The sequence below is a fragment of the Plasmodium vinckei genome (genome assembly GCF_900681995.1).
Source record: "Plasmodium vinckei vinckei genome assembly, chromosome: PVVCY_02".
NCBI classification, from domain to species: Eukaryota; Apicomplexa; class Aconoidasida; order Haemosporida; family Plasmodiidae; genus Plasmodium; species Plasmodium vinckei.
In genome coordinates this window covers 163,167-181,093 of record NC_051294.1, presented here as the reverse complement: position 1 = coordinate 181,093, position 17,927 = coordinate 163,167, and the positions used below count along the sequence as shown (strand labels likewise).

The 17,927-nt window shown below is 23.6% G+C and overlaps 5 protein-coding genes across 5 annotated transcripts; 3 read left to right on the top strand and 2 right to left on the bottom strand.

Moving 5' to 3' along the window:
- Window positions 1-1,417: 1,417 nt before the first annotated feature.
- PVVCY_0200560 (serine/threonine protein kinase, putative) lies at window positions 1,418-9,085 on the top strand (the record flags this gene model as incomplete). Its single annotated transcript, XM_008628159.2, has 1 exon — window positions 1,418-9,085. One exon carries the CDS (start codon window positions 1,418-1,420, stop codon window positions 9,083-9,085), a length of 7,668 nt encoding a protein of 2,555 aa, XP_008626381.2.
- Window positions 9,086-9,890: 805 nt separating this feature from the next.
- Window positions 9,891-11,840, top strand: PVVCY_0200550 (conserved Plasmodium membrane protein, unknown function; the record flags this gene model as incomplete). The annotated part of the gene is made up of 3 exons (XM_037634395.1): window positions 9,891-10,887; window positions 11,416-11,572; window positions 11,786-11,840. 3 exons carry the CDS (start codon window positions 9,891-9,893, stop codon window positions 11,838-11,840), a joined length of 1,209 nt encoding a protein of 402 aa, XP_037490060.1.
- A 34-nt stretch (window positions 11,841-11,874) lies between these two features.
- PVVCY_0200540 (double-strand break repair protein MRE11, putative) lies at window positions 11,875-15,099 on the top strand (the record flags this gene model as incomplete). The annotated part of the gene is made up of 1 exon (XM_008628161.1): window positions 11,875-15,099. One exon carries the CDS (start codon window positions 11,875-11,877, stop codon window positions 15,097-15,099), a length of 3,225 nt encoding a protein of 1,074 aa, XP_008626383.1.
- Window positions 15,100-15,128: 29 nt separating this feature from the next.
- On the bottom strand, window positions 15,129-15,680 carry PVVCY_0200530 (conserved Plasmodium protein, unknown function; the record flags this gene model as incomplete). The annotated part of the gene is made up of 1 exon (XM_037634379.1): window positions 15,129-15,680. One exon carries the CDS (start codon window positions 15,678-15,680, stop codon window positions 15,129-15,131), a length of 552 nt encoding a protein of 183 aa, XP_037490059.1.
- A 946-nt stretch (window positions 15,681-16,626) lies between these two features.
- On the bottom strand, window positions 16,627-17,670 carry PVVCY_0200520 (proteasome subunit beta type-3, putative; the record flags this gene model as incomplete). The annotated part of the gene is made up of 4 exons (XM_037634376.1): window positions 16,627-16,675; window positions 16,813-16,907; window positions 17,048-17,557; window positions 17,668-17,670. 4 exons carry the CDS (start codon window positions 17,668-17,670, stop codon window positions 16,627-16,629), a joined length of 657 nt encoding a protein of 218 aa, XP_037490058.1.
- Window positions 17,671-17,927: the final 257 nt, after the last annotated feature.

The window sequence follows — 17,927 nt, the reverse complement described above, 5'->3', positions numbered from 1 at the left end:
TAGTTTGCAAGATTATTAAAATCGATTTATAAAATAGTACACATGTGTATATCATAGTATGGAAGTATGTGCAAACTACCGTTTTTCTATTTTTTGTAATTATTTTTCCAATTAATATAATTAAAAATTTTTTTTTTTAATTTATATTTACGCGGACTTAAGTTTATTTTTTTATGTATACTATGTGCTTATCCTAAATATTCTGTATACCGAATTACGAAAAAAAGGAATCATAATAAATAAATACACAAATGCTAACATACATTATATGTGCATGTATTTATGCATTTTATCTTTGAAGACGTGATTCAATCTATGTAGGATGAATTGGTTCTCTGTTTTTTTGTTTATTTGTATTTTCTTTTTTTTATATACCATTTTTATGTAATAATATAAAATGTATAATAACAAATTGATAAGAGAAGTTTCATTCAACTAATTCTCCCCATCCATATATGGAAACATACGTATAGAAAGCCAATTCGTAAAAAATTGCTATTGTATGTGAATTTTTTTTTATATCAATGTAATTTAAACATATATACCTAATTTTTTTTATAATTTTATTTGTATATATATTCTTGAAGTGTTGAAATTTTAATGTTTTTTTTTTTTCAGAAGAATACCTAAATTTTATTTTATGTCTTATCATTGAAATGATCTATCAATGAATATGTAACTTAGTGTATTATATACATCCATACTTATGTATTTCTCTATACCTTTAATTAGAAAAAAAGGAGACACTTTCCACTTTTTAATTAAAGGCTAACAATGTATTATTAAGCATATTACCTTTTGTGTCAACATAATTATTTTTTTTTAATTTTATTTTGAATAATAAATATTATGCATTATTTATATATAAGAAAAAGACGCAAAATTTTGTATTAACATATGCACATATCAACATGATGTTGCATGTATTAGAAAACAAAGTGTAAAATAAAAAAACAATCTTGTGAAAAAAGAAACACCCCATAGAATACAAAAATAGAGAACTTATCTATGCCCCTTAGAAATCAAAATGTGAATTAGACTTAAAGCATTTTATTATTATATTTAACATAAACAAATAGTCCTAGAGGAATGGAAAATATTATTTCATTTATTTATTTATTTTTTTTTTTTTGAATTTTTGATGTTCTTTTGCAAACACCATACAACCTTTCCGCATACCGATTGCTTCGATTGAATTGTGCCTATATTTATGATTGGCTAGTTTTATTAGTTGTATTGGATAGAACTTACCGTATTCCTTTTTTCTCATTATCGCCATTTATTAATGTGGATTATTGCTATCAGAATATACGAACAAATTGTATACACACATATTTATTCCCATAAAATAGGTATACACCAAATTAATGTGTACATGGGGAAGGTATAGGATTAAATATCTACTATAGATAAGAATATGCTGAAGATGGTGGATCAGAAAAAAGATATTAATAATGGGAATTCCACTGGAGTGATTAATAATATAAATGGGAAAATAAAAGATGAATTTATATTTATGTACTTAATAGCTGCAGGTGGTTTTTCATGTGTTTATAAGATTAAAAAAAAAAAGAGCAATAAATTCTATGCATTAAAAAAAATAAAATTTTCAGCCAATGAATCGAATTATGAAAAAAAGGTATTATTAAATTTAAGAGAAATAGAATGCTTAAGAAAATTAAAAAACCATCCAAATATTGTTAGTATGAACGACTTTTGGCTAGAAGTTGTTCAAACTTTGTCAAAATCGAAAAGGAAAAAACGAGGAACAAGGAAAGAACAACAAAGAGAGCAACGAAGAGAACAAAGGAGAGACAAGCGACGTGAAAAACGACGACAAAAACGTCGAGAAAAAAGGAAAGAACAAAATACGAAAACAAAAAAGAGAAGACTTATTACCTTATCTGATCATAATAAAAAAAAATTAAAACATTTAAGTTGTCCAGAAAATACTTTAAATATTTCAAACATAACCAATAATGAGACCGCCATGCTAAAAAAGGATAATTGGAGCAATTTAATATTGCTAAAAAATTTTAAAAAGGAAAAATACAACTATATTTTTAATCCCCAAATTGAGCTAAATAAATATAGTATAATGTGCTTATGGAAATCTTTCAATAAAATGTGTGTGTGCAAAAATGAAAAAAAAAATATTGAAAATTTATCGCCTGAACAATTAATAAAAAGTTTTAAAAAATTTTTATTTGGACGATATATTTTGGCTATATATGATGACTGTTCATGTTTAAATAACAAAAACAATAAATTATTAATTTTTTTTAATAATAGTTTAGAGAATATTCTACATTATTTATGTTGGAGTTATTTGGGAAAAAATGGACAAGAAAAGAAAGACGATTTATTTAATCTATTTAAATATGTTAGTTATAATGCTAATTTAAGCACTATACTATTAGAATTGGAAGATAGTTTAACCGAACTATTGCGATTTCCATTAAATGAATTAAAAAATGTAACATTTGATATGCGTATTCCTCCTAATGAAAATTGGGAATTATCAGAGTATATATCTAATATGACCAAAATTAATAAACTAGAAATATGTAGAAATAAAAATACTTTGGAAAAGTTTATATTTAAAATAAATTGTGATAATTTTAATGTCTATAAATTTTGGGATAACTTTAAAAATGGTATTATACATGAGGGGAAAGGCACATACAAAGAACATAGAAAAATTAATTTAAATCGAAAAATAATAAAAAATAAGAATATATGGATAAAAGAAAAAAAAGCAAAACAATTGAAAAATACAATAAGGAATAATTGCCTTAATAAACCAATAAAAATATATTATGAAAAACATATACCTGTATTTGCTTGTAAAAGTTTAACACATAAAAGGGCAAAACAATACACATTATGGAGAAAGTACTATAATAATAAACAAAATTTGAGATATTGCCTAAATAAACATGTAAACTCAAAAAATCATATGTTATTCAGCAAATTTTGTAGCCACATGAAGACACAAATGAACACGTTTAAAGAAGAGAAACTTGAAAAAAACAAAATAGGCACAACATATGCCAAAGTTAGTTACAATGATCTTGAGAACAACATCGATTTGTTTAAAATTCAAATTTATAATCAAAAAAATAAAAATAAATCAGCAAACCGAATAAGAAAACAACACAAGAAATTATCCATTTCCCCCAATTCATATAAGCTAATTTATGAAAATGCAGAAATGCAAAATGAAAATATATTACAATGTAACGACCATAATTGTATATACGGAATGAAAAATGACAATGAAAAAGATCATATTTATAATATCATTTGTTTTCTCAATTTTTGTATTTGGGGTAGGGGAGAAATAAATAAAAACGCCATAATTAGAAAGAAAAGACAAATTTGTCAAAGTAAAAAAAAATGGTACATTAAGAGGCATAACCAAAAAATAAGTTTTTTGGGGAACATAATTTTTTATCATTATATTATTATGCTTCTTTTAGATATAGAAAGATATAAATATAAGTTTGTTAGTCCTTTTCAATATAGCCTTTATAGAAAATTATTAAAAATTTGTAAGAAAGCAATTTTGATGTTACTTAGAATAGAGACAAATATATTTTTTGGATTTTTATTGAAGCAACTTGAAGATCATTTTATTCGTAGAGGACCTCATATTGCTCAGGATAAATCAGACAGAAGTAAGAAAGGTGATGACATTGGCATTCATGAAATGGTCACCATATGGAAGAGTATGGTTACAATTTCTTTAATTTTGGAGGGAAAAATGTATAAAAAGAAAAAAAATATATTTAAGAAAATCGGATTTTTATATTTGATTATTTATTTTTATAATTATTTTGAAAAGCTCAAACAATATGATATAGAAGGAATTGACAATATAATATATTTGTGGTTGTTTCTTATAAATTTATTTTACGATGATAAAGATAAATACATAAAAATTTGTTCAAAATTTTTTGGAAAATTAAGTAAAAAATTATGTTATGTTTATTGGGGAAACATATACGTAATAATGAATTGGACAACTATTGTTAAGATGATATTTATAAGAAATGTTTTGAGCATAAGTAGAGAAGAAAATATAATAAATCGTTTAAACATTTCAAGACAAATATATTTTAATATTTTGATGAACTCTATGAAAATATATTGTCTTGATAATTTTCTTCATATTAGAAATCGAAAAATAAAACTATTTCATGATCCTTTTTGTCGAATGATATTACCATTTGAAAAATGTGAAGATCCAAAAATGCAAATTGGGGATATATCATATTATTCTTTCCGTTCTTATGAGAATTATAGAAACAGAAAAAAGAAAATTAATTTCCCTATAGTTTTAACTGGTAAAAATAATTTGAAAAGATGGAAAAATTGGGAATTGAGAAAAAATCATAAGGGGGTAAAAAAAGGAATTTTAATAAAAAAAAAAAGTCGAAATAATAATAAAAGGAATAAAAAAAAGTTAAAAGAAACACATTTTATTTATAATATTAAAAAGGTTTTATTCAAAAAATTAGCGAATATTAATATTGAAACTATTTTATATAAGCAAAATGGACAATTTTATATATTAGTATTTGGGAGTGTAGTAAAGAAAAAAAATGGGCAAATCAAAGTAAAGGAGACAAAAATAGTACGAGATATTAATATAATAAGAGATTATAGAATATATTTTTACAATTATTTGGAATATTTTTATAAAAATAATGTACATATTAGTGGCAACAACATAAACTTCATATATAGCCAAAAGTGGACATACAATAATCAAAATACAGTGAAACAATTTTGCTCCCATTTTGATAAAATAAAAGAAGAGAATAGTAAAGATATGGTTTCATTATATACAACCAAAATGTTTGTTAAACAAAACTTTTTGAAAATTGGAAATATTAAGAATAAAAAGAGTAACTTGTGTAAAAAAAAAACGGAAAAACATAAAAGTATATGTAATTCAAACTACAGAAGAGAGAAAAAAGAGGGGAAATTATTAAATAGCAATGTAAATATTATTAAAAAATATAAAAGTGAAAAAATAAAGAAAAAAGAACTTGAAAAATTTTTTGATAATATTGTCTATTCAAGTGAAAATGATGACTTTAAAATTATTTTTGAAAATGCTACTAATAGTAATCCATGTAATAGCGTCGATTTGGCTAACCCAAATGAACTAAATACAAAGAGGAATCATATAAACAAAAAACTTAAATTTTTTAAACATAAAAAAAAAAACAAAAAAAATCACAAAAAAATATTTTTTAAAAGTGTGAATAATGCAAACCGTTTTTTTGTAAGCACCAATGAATCGAATCCCATCATGTCTAATAATCATCAAATAAGCAATTCTAATGATGTATATAATAATTTGGCTATTCAAAAAAAATATGAGTGTAGTCATAAAAATTGGAATGAAAACGATTCATCTTATATTTATTTTCTAATTAATGCACAAAAGGGAGGATTGTTATCCCATAGACATAAAGAGTTATATAAAAATCTGCTTGATATGAGGAATGGGCATATACTATATCAAAACAATGAATGTAAGTTAGAAGAGGATTTATGTTGCTTACATAATCGATGCAATACTATGATGAAAACATGTGGCACAAATAAATTAGTTAAAGAATGTAATAAAACAAAAAGACAAAAGATGGGTAAAATTACTAAAATGAAAAAACTTGTTCAACATATATCTTTAGAATCTCTGGAATATAAATGTAGTTTTAAAAAAAATGGAGAAAATTTGATACAAAATAATAAAAAAATAATAATACGAAAAATATGTCAAATTAATAAAACTTTCTATTTTAAATACAACAAAATAAATGACAAAAAAAGGATATATTTTGATAGTGTATTGTGTAAAAGTGAGAGATATAAAAAAAGAAACGAAGACATAAATATAGTCTTACTTAAAGCATTGAAAGGAGAGAATAATGAATATGTACTAACCACCTATTTGACAAGAATATATAGTGATAATATTAATACTCTGTTTGAAAAAGGTAGAAAAAAAATCAATTCAAATGAAATAATTTATCAAAAAACATTTGACATGTATTGTATTAAGGGAGAAGAGAAAGTTTATCAGAGTCAAAAGGAAACGAAACAAAACAATAAGCATAAAATGGTTAAAGAAAAAAACATAAATATAAATGATATAATAAAAGTGGATCCACTTCAAACAAGTTATTTAGAAGATAATTTTACAAATTCATATAATAAAAAATGTAATATTTTAAAAATATCAAATAATTATAAGAAAAAAAGTTGTAATGGAAAAAAAGAAAGAAATCCTAAAAGACCATTTTTAATAATTAATAAAAAAAGCCATGAAAATAATATTAAAAATGTTTATAATTTATATAAATTGGAGAAAGACAATGTAAATTCAAAACCACAAACGAATCCTTACTATGAAACAGTTGTCCATGATAATGAAGATAATATATTTTATTGTTTATACAAATATATACACCAACAAGTGTATAAATATTGTATTTGCGACATTGATGAATATGCTTCGAATTGCATTGACAACAATGCTAATAAGTGGGAATGGTATGGATTGAGAAGAGGAAATGAAAACTGTGATAAAACCAAAACTGAAATGAATAATAACTCGTTTTATAGTTGTAGACAGACACACAATATATGCAATAATTACAATTCAGTTTATCAATTGCAATTTCGAAAATTAGGAAAACTTTCTAAGGAAAAAAATTTTGAAAAAGAAAAAAAAATGATAAAAATAGAATTTAGGAAAAGTACCAATAATTTTAAACTGCCATCATTATTATGTATTTTAAAATGGGATAATTTTTTAAAACCAAATTTTATCATAAGATGTGATCATTTTTTACATACTTATAATATATATTTTGATTTTTTTCTTTTACTTATGAATATATTTCATAAAAGAGAAGGAAACAATCTATATCGATTTAAAAATAATAATTCTATTTTATATAACCCTTATTTATCTCATCAAATTTATATGGTTACAAGATATTTTATCTCAAATGTGCATAAAATAAATAACAAATTGCCTATTCATTTTGCCAATGATATGATGGAAATATATTCACGTAATAGATTTTTAGCAGTACCAAATAAATGCGCTTTCAAAAGTTGTGAAAATGATAATCAGAGGTGTAAAAAACATCCGTCCATAAATTATGCCATTTTAAATAGAGAGGAAACAAAACCATCAAAAAAACGGCGTATTAGTTGGTATGAGCAAAGACAAAGAAAACGAAAAGGCATAATAAATACAATAGAAGACGAGAAACGAAATATATTTTGCAAAAACAAGGATAAAAAGGAGGAGGATATTAATAAAAAAATTGACACAAAAATATGCCAATATAGTGGCAAAAGTCCAGTATCAAATATAGATAACGAAAAAAATAAACAAAATTTTATAAAAAATAAAAAATATAAATTTAATTTATATATACGAATGGAATATTGCAAAGATACAATCGAAAATTACATTAATAGGAGAACACATATTAATATTAAAAGAAACATTGAAATTATAAATATGATAATTATGGGTCTAAATTATATACATAATAATAATATTATGCATAGAGATTTAAAACCTTCAAATATATTTATCTCAAATAATGATGTCGTTAAAATAGGGGATTTTGGTTTAGCTTCCTATGATTATTTAGATGATCACAAAATAAATACAGTGAAAGAAGAGGAAATACAAACGGATTTGATAATAAATAAAAATTGTGACAACAAAAAAAAACCTTTTTCAAACTATAACTCAGTATTGGGATTGGAAAATGGCCAAATAAATGATGTTTATAGTACTAACAGTAATTGCAATGAAATTTGTGTATCGAAACCGAAGAAATTTGGCATTCAAAGCAAAAATAGAAACCTTCATGGTTGTAAAAGAACATTTCAGTGGTGGAGCACAATAGATGAATTAAATATACTTTGTAAAAATAGGAGAAAAGGAACAAAATTAAAAAGTGGTAGCAATACCATTCATATAAGAAAAGCTATTTTAGATGAAAAAAGAATAGCTAGCCATATAAATATGCGTCGTTGTTTATACTTTTCCCAAAATAGGGGACACAATGATAAGACTAAAATGCGAAAATGTCGAGCTGTAAAAAATTACATAGTAAAATCAAATAAATCTAAAAAACTGAATATTTCCATGAATGTTCTTTTTAGTTGCACGAAGACAAGACGCTATTTCACTGATGAGGATAAAGCGATAGAAACGAGAAAAACAATTAGTAAAAAAAATGTGGAACAAAATGGTAATGTTTGTGGTGCAAAAAAAAAAAAAAAAAATGATGTCGGAGCAAAAATGGGCAGGAATAAAATAGCTAGCCAAAAAAAAAAAAAGAAAAAAGAAAATAAACACCCTATACAAAGACGTAGTACAAACAGTTCTATAAGTAGTGCAATAGTTGTTAAACGGAATGCTTATTGTCGATTAGAAATAGAGAGGTATCTCTTGTCTAAATCTTTTCAAAATTGCCGTAGTAATAAAAAAAAAAAATATATAAATATAGAAACAATCAAAAGTAAATTTTGCTCGGCTTCCAATAAAAACTTTGGCGCAAAATGGATGCGTATATATAGAAAAGGACTGCATCATGACGATATACAAGAAAAATCAGCTGAACAGATAGCGAACCAAATGGAGGGGTGCAATAAGACCGTAGCTAGCAATTATTCAAACAATTTAAAAAATAAAAAAGAATCAATTAATCACACATTAGGAATAGGGACAAAACTTTATTCAGCACCTGAACAATTAGAAGGAAATAAATATACCAAATCGGTAGATATTTTCTCTTTAGGTTTAATTATAATTGATTTATTTACCAAAACAGAAACAAACATGGAAAGAACACAAGTATTATGTAATGCCAGGGAAAGAATTTTACCTGACTCGTTAATAAAAAAACATCCAAATGTAGCTAATTTGTGTAAAAAAATGTTATCGCTAGATTATAAATCTAGACCAACGTCAGCACAATTGTACAACAAAATAATATCTACTGGTGATATATTTTCACCAGACAATTGTCCCTAGTCCTATCACAAATAATGGATATAGTAATATATATAGTGGGCATGTGTTTCTTGTTATATTTCTACATGTACAATAAACACGAACATGTACGTGTGCATGTATTTTTTTTACGTATTAAATAAGGACATCCTTGTTATTTATTTGTTTTTTTTAAAACCCTTTGAAGTTTGGAAATATTTTAATTTTTTATAATTTTAATATAAATATGTCCAAGCTTAATAACTTTTTATAAGGCAGTAATATGTAATACAATTTTTATTGCATAATTTTTTATTTATTATACATTTGTTTACTTATTCATTTATTTATTCATTTATTTTATTTTTTTCCAATGTGCATTACCACATGGTAAAGCGCTTACGAAATTTTTTGATTTCATTTGTATTTTAAAAATAATAAAAAACTATTATTTTGTAAAATCAAACATGTACTAATAATGAGATAATTATTTTTTTTTCACTTCCTACAAAAAATGTAGCACAAAAGGAAAAACTTTCCAATATTTTTTTTTGGAAATTTTAATAAATAAAATATAAAAAAGTCTACATAGCACAAAAAAAATTATAGCATTAGCTTAATCGCAATTATAACAATTAAGTAGAGTTTATATTTGATATTTTTGGTGACCGTGAGAAAAAATAGGTATGCTTTACTTTGAAAGCAATGAAGTATGGGCATGAGTTTATGAGAGCATGATGTGTGAGGGAATATATTATATCACACATTTTTAAGAGAATAAGGGAAGAAGGAGAATAGAAAAATGAAGATGACATACTTAAGATTGTATTTTTTTTTTTTGTACTTTATGATTAGTGTATTTTTCAAGGGAGTAACATATTGTTTAAATGATGTTAGTAAATTTGAAAAGTTAAAGAAGTTAATTAATAAAAAAATCAAACTTCATATAAATGAGGAATATGAAAAAGATAAAACTCAAAATGGAATGCCATTCCATTATATACATGAATTGAGTTTAAGTGATTATGTAGATTATGTTTTAAATAAAGAGGAAACATATGATTGTGTATTATTTATAATTGATGTTGAAACGAAGAATAATCTTTCTATGTTTGATAGGAAAACATATGTATTATTAGACCTATTTAATAATGTTGCAAAAAAAATTATTTTAGAAAATATTTTTTTATATAATGAAAATAATAATGAAAAAGAAAACAAAAATATATATATGACAAATAAATTGATAAAACCTATATTTTTTTTTTATGTAAATTTTAATAAGCCAAATTTAAATCCATTAAAATATATACATATGATACAAAATTATCCTGAATTTATATACATGAATGAAAATACATTTTACAACTACAAGCATTATTCTCCTATCCGTAATATTTATATGTTAGAAAATTTTATAAAAAAGGAAGAGAAAAAACAAGATGAAACAAATGAGGATAAAATACAAACAGAATTAAACATAGAAAGTATTACAGATTACTTTTTAAAATTTATATACACACATAATATTAATAAATATAACACTAGTTTGAATGTCAACGAAGATGATGATACAAATAGGGATGGCATGTTTTCCAAGATGAAAATGTATTTATCTTTTATTGTAGGTCTTATATTTATTTTATTATATTTATTTATTTTAGTAGTAAATAAATATAATATAATAATATTTATTTGCTCGTATATTTTATACTTTATATGTTTGAGTGGATTATTCCATTGTTTGATCTATCAATCCGAATTTTATAACACGGACATAAATTTAGACTCTATATTAAATAGATATATATATAGATCAACGAATTCTCAATATATATATGAAGGTTTATTTGTTTCTTTTCTTATATTTATAATAAGTTTTTCTTTATTTATTTTGAATAACCATTTGAATAATAAATATATATATAAAACAATTAATTTTTTTTTTATATTTTTTCTTATTTTTATTATTTGTATATCTATTCATATAATACATAAAATTAATACTTACAAGGTATATTTTTCTACTTATGTCTTTTTCCCTCCCCTTAAATTTTTTAAAAAATAATTCCAACACCCTACACACACAAACTAGTTACCCATTCATTTCATTATTCACTATATTTATAAACTTTTTTTTTATTAATTTTATATTTATTAATTATAAAATTAGTATTCTTAATTTGGTTTGTTATAATATTTATTAGTATAAGAATAATTGTATCACATTCATTTTGGGCATACACACTGACAGATATAAATAAGCCATTGCAACATTTCTTATTTACATTTTACACAATTTTTTTTTTTTTTTTTTAATCTATATTTTATGAAATATTTTTTTCCTACCTTATTTTTTGTAACTTATTTAGTATTTTTAAAACAAAGTTTTGATAATAAATGTTCTTTAAAAAAAAAAAAAAATTGGAAGAACGGTTTTACTTATGCTTACATAAATGGGAATATGTTGAAAAATAATTTATTGTATTTACAAAAGTCAGGAAATAAAACTAATTATTATTTACACTAGTAATAATAAGTAAGTATGATGACTTTTAATTAAATACATATTTTATGTTCTTAAAAAATATTGTAAAATAATTCTATATCTACTAACCGTTATACGTTTTTTTTTTTTTTTTTTTAAACTATTATCTTTATACTTTATCATTGGAAAATATTTCTATGGTTATTTCTTCTTTCCTTTTTTTCTCCCCTCTTCTTTTTCCTTACTTTTTTTAGTACATGCACAGAAGAAAGCCATAAGAATAGTAGTCGCAGTGGCATAGCACAATAGTGTGTATAGTATATGGATTGTTTTGTGCTAAAGAATGGATAATCATCAAAGGGATGAGGTAAATAATTACTTATCAAATTGGGGAGAAGAAAGAAATAATGAAAATGAAAAAAATCAAAATGAAATGCAAAACAAACCTTGGAGAGGTTATCACCTATCAAGCATGGAAGAAAATAGAATCACAAACACGGCAAGTGGTTACATAACAAATGATAATACAACTAGATATGCTGAAAACCACTTTAACGAGAATGAACAAACAACAAGAGTATCGATAAAAGATCTATATCATAATTTTAATAAAACACGAAATTTACTAATAGAAAATGAAGAAGCACCAAAATCCTATAAACATAATATAACTACAAATATGCTTAATGATGAATGGTTTTTTAAAGACATACACTTCGATTATACTTCAAGTAAAACACAAACTAATATAAGTTCTGAGCAATTATCTGAAAAAAATAATCATAAATATAGTTATCCTATTTTAAATCAAGAACATAAAGTAAACCAATCTGATAATAAAACTAAAAAGGGAAATAAAAATAGCAATACCAAATCTGCTAAGACAAATAAAAAAACAACCATAATGGATTATTTCCAGCCAAATAATCGACATAAAAATAGTATAGAAGGAAAAGATAAATTGAAAAATGAAACTGCACAAAATATAGACCAGCTTAACACCCAATTTCAACCTTGTAGAGAGATAAAGAAAAGTAGTTTGGGCATCCATGATGAGGAAGTAAATTTATATAACATAAACGGGGATAGAGAAAGAGAGAGAGATAGTGAAAGAGATAGAGAAAGAGACAGAGAAAAAAGTTGTATGCATAATGAATTCATGTTCTGTTTGAAAAACGGGGAAAAACATACCGAAAATTTTGACGATGGAGAGGAAAATCAATTTGATAAAAACCAAGAAAATGTAAATAGAAAAAAATATAACATCATAGATGAAAACAATGATAATAATAATAGTCTTAATAATGGTCCTAATAATGATCCTAATAATGGCCCTAAAAATGGTCTAAAAAATATGAGTATTGAAAATATAAAACAAGTATTAAGTTCAAACGACCCCAATACATTAAAAATATTATTATGCACAGATAACCATTTAGGATATAAAGAAAATAATCCGATACAAAAAAAAGATACTTTTAATACATTTGAAGAAATTTTATTTATTGCAAAAAAATTAAATGTTGATATGATTTTAAATAGTGGTGATTTATTTCATAAAAATAAGGTCTCTGAATATACACTTTTTAAGACTATGTCAATTATAAGAAAGTATTGTCATGTAAATAATAAAAAGGATGGAGATAAGGATGAAAATAATTTAAGTGATAAATATAATAGTTTTAATATGAATCCTCTTTCTTTACATCAAGAAGAAACAGGTATTTCCTTCTATTCAGACACACATGTAGACACAACAAATTATACTACCCCCCTTAATGAAGTTACAAATTATCGATACGATTTTTATGAGGGAGAAGAAAAAATTTCGAATGAATTTTTTGAAACGGGAACAAGGCAAAGGGGACGAGGCGGTGGAAAAAATGGTGGAAAAAATGGTGGGAAAAATGGTGGGAAAAATGGTGGGAAAGAAATGAAGCAACGAGAAATATACTATTCAAGTTCAGATGAAAGCTATGATGAAATTCGAAAAAATGTACAAGATAATATGCTAAATAAAACAGATAAAGAAGAATATAATACAGAGATGAAAATATTGCCAGTGAAAGAAAAATTTGAAAAATCGATTCCATTTTATACAATACATGGAAATCATGATTATCCATATAGTTATGATTATATATGTCCATTAGATATTTTAAATATTTCTAACTTAATAAATTATATTGGCAAAAATAATATGGAAAGATTAGTAATAAAGCCAATATTACTAAATAAAAAAGGAACACATATATCTATTTATGCAATTGGATGGATTAAAGATGAAAGATTATATCATTATTTTGAAAGTAAAAGTATAAAATTTATAATACCAGAAGATTATAAAAATCGAATAAATATATTAGTATTACATCAAAATAGGTATATGAGAAATACAAACTCTAATAATTCAAAAAATTTTATAAAAGAATCTTTTATTCCGAGTTTTATAGATTTAGTAATATGGGGTCATGAACATAATTCAAAACCACAATTAGAGGAAAGTATATTTCAAACTTTTTATAATTTACAATTAGGTTCTTCTGTCCGAACTTCTTTATGTGTAAATGAATATGGTGATAAATATATTGGTTTATTAGAAATAAAAAATGAAAGATTTCGATTTTTAAAAATAAATTTAGAAACTGTTAGACCATTTGAATTAAAAGAAATAAAACTAGCAAACTATGATCTTGATTTTAATGATGAATATATTCTTAAACAATTTTTACATGATCAAACAAATTTGATATTAGACAAAATTAGAAAACAGCTTTTAAATCAAATTAAAAATTATTATATTTTAAAAAAAATATTTTTACCTTTTTTATTTGAAAAAGAAAAAAATGATAAAATGAATTGTGGAATTACAGATGTAGAGGAAGAAAATATTATATTTAATATTACTGATAATTGTGTGAATGATTTTTTTTGTAAATTACAAAATGACGACTTCTATACTAGTAGTTTTATTCATCTAGCTTTTTCAGATAAAGATGATACATTCAATTTACTAAAAATAAAAAAGAATGTATATAATAAACCACTTATAAAAATAAAAATAGAATATAATGAAATAAATATAATAAATACGCAGTTGTTTGGTTCTGAATTTATTGATAAAATTACAAATGCATCTGAATTTTTATCATTTTATAAAAGAAAACCAAAACTAAAAGACTTACAAGGAGAAAATGCCGATTCTAATGATAAAAAAATAGATGTAGAAGATAAAGAAATTTCAAATATGGAATATATTAATGAATATAATAAAGTTTTTGATATATTGTTTGATTATTGTAATATTAAAAATGATTTATTAATTTTAAATCAAAAAATAATAATGGATACTATACAAAATGTAATTATAAATACAAATCCATCTTTTGGATCGGATGGTAGTACTAATTCAAATTATAGTTCTTTAGAACTTATGGCAGAAAAAATCTCTGAAGAAAAAATTAAAAAATTAATGAATGAATTAAAGGATGTTCCTGTTGAGCATATCACCACTGATTATATCGAAACTGTTGGAAAATCGATAAATTCAACTGTCTCTGAAACGTGATAAAAAAGTAAAGTAGCAAAACCATAGAGTTAGTCATACGGATCTAGTACGTATAACTCATTTTCTTCTGAATTAAAAGAATGGACTTTGACTGGAATTGTATTTCCTATTTTGTATTTATCGAGTTTGTCCTGTTTGTTAATAATTAACTTTGCATGTACTTTAGGGGCAATATAAACTAAAGCATAGTCATCAGAAATGTAGAAAATTTTTGAACTTACTAAACTCTGTTCATTTTGAAATGATGATAATATTTCGGGTATTGTATATCTTCGTATTTGTACAAATATTTTTTGATATATTTTTTGTATATATTTTATTTTTATTTTTATTATATCATGTATATTTATTATTGAATTTATATATTTACATAATTTAATTGAATTGAAATATTCGAAAGTATTTAAATATGCTTTCCTATCACATAAAATATCAAGCTTTATTTTTTTTGCATTTACACTTAACACTCTTCCATAGTACTCATCTCCGATACAGTATCTTTTAAATGGATAAGATTTTTCATAAATCTGTTTATAAATTACATTTTGAGAGTATTTACTATTCCAATTATTATTATACATGTTTGTATTAATGTTAGGGTTGACAATACGTCTCAACCCCACAGTCCGATTACTTTTTTCAACATCACTCCCAACTTTCTTTGACTCTAAATGGGTAGATCTAACTTTCTTGTAACTTCCATTTGTAATAAAAAATAAACTTTGATTCACTGGTTTGCTATTATTCACTATACAATTTATATTTTTTATAAAAAAAAAAATCAAAAAAAAAAACAAAAAAATGGGGGAAACAAAAAAAATGCGCATAGCAGTGAGGCGGCCAAGGTATATGCAAATGGATATAAATGATGAGGATGTAAAATGGTGAAAAAAAAAAATAAACTGATAAATAATAATAATGATGAAGTTACAAAAAAATATTTACAATCATTTTTAATTTTGAAAAATATATGCGTTCTATACATACACCGTAAAATGGAATGACAAATTATATACACGTTGGATCCTCAACTTAATCGATAAAAAAAATGGTGAAAAAATAAATTAACGTTAAATATTGTAACTTTTACAAACTATAAAAATATTATACCTTTTTTTAAATAAATTATATGAAAAATTTAGTTAATATTTTATAATAAAGTTATATGAATTTAGTTTATTTTTTTTCCCTTTTTCACATAAAAGTTAGCCATACATAAAGATAAGGAATGTATTATTAAAAATGTGAGCATTGGGAAGGTAAAGGAAGTACGTTCAATATGATGTAATTAAAAATAAACATCTTTAAAAATATAAAGATATATAATGGTTGTATATATAGTGCAAGTTTTTTCATTTATATATTATCAACAATATGTAATATAAACACATTATAAATATAGCTTAATATTTTGTTTCCATGTTTTATCTATGCATTATTATGATATACTATTTTTATGGGTGTATAAAAAAATAAAAGTTCAATTACAAAAAAAGATTTATATAGTTTAGGTAAAGTATTTGAAAATTAATCCATTCTTGCTTTAAGTTTTTTTTTTATTATTTTATCTGGTGTTCTACAAAAAAGTATAAATACAAATTGAGTGTGTATATATATCTTTGAAAAAGTTTGGAAGTAATAAGAAGAAGAATAAACCCACAAGTTTGTAAGCATAAACAAATGTGTATCTATTTAATTTTGTAATAAACTTACAATACGTAAACTTCAGCACCCCATCCAGATAAACAATCACGATCTAGTGCGCTTAGTAGGCATTGGGAAACGGTCTCAAACAACCCGTTCTCATCCTAAAAATTTGTTTAAAAATTTGTTTAAAAATTTGTTTAAAAATTTGTTTAAAAATTTGTTTAAAAATTTGTTTAAAACTTTGTTAGAAAATTTGCTTGAAAATTAAGTGAGAAAAAATAAAGCAAAGGTATGTCATTACCTGATCCTTTATGTACATCGACTCGCACATTCCATATAATTGTTCATTTGATACTCCATTAACAACAAAATCATTTGTTTCACATTTAGCACCAATTAAATCATATGCATTTAAATATGGTTCATATACATTTGTTTTATTTCCGTTTTCATCTACTTGTGTACTTACTTTAAATCCAACAACAATTGGATTTACAAAATATGGTGAAAATCTATTGGAATATAAAATGCTTGATAACATATTAGAAAAACAATCTATATTCATTTCAGTTTCTTGCCTGATCTGATATAAATTAACTCTATATCTCAATAATTCATATAATGATTGTATATCTGTTGCTAAACCTGATAACCCTACATATATATGGTCATTGATTTTAAAGATTTTTGTAAAGTTTGTACTAACGGTTGTAAAACTATTCGATCCAAGACGAAGGTCACATGCAATTGCGACACATTGCGACCCGCTCATTCCTAAAACACAACCACCATTATAATTAAATATAGATCCCTAAGAGAAAAAAAAAAAATATAAAAAATATATGTATATATATAATGCATTTACTGTAATAGGGTACTAAACAAAGTTAGGCTAAATATATAGCTTACTAATATCCTTACCATTTTTATACTATTTTGTGTGGAAAAAAAATAAATAATAATTTAATTAAAAATAGTAAACGTAGATTTGTATATAGTATTATTGAAGGATATATTTGTATATATGGGAAAGTATAGTTTTTTTTTTTTAACTTTATATAACGATTTTCATTGGTTTGTTTATTTATTATAAACAATTGATAAATAAAAAAAACATTTTTATAAATCTTCCCTTGTAACACACGGAAAAAAGCAAAATAATAAATAAAGAGTTGAATAAA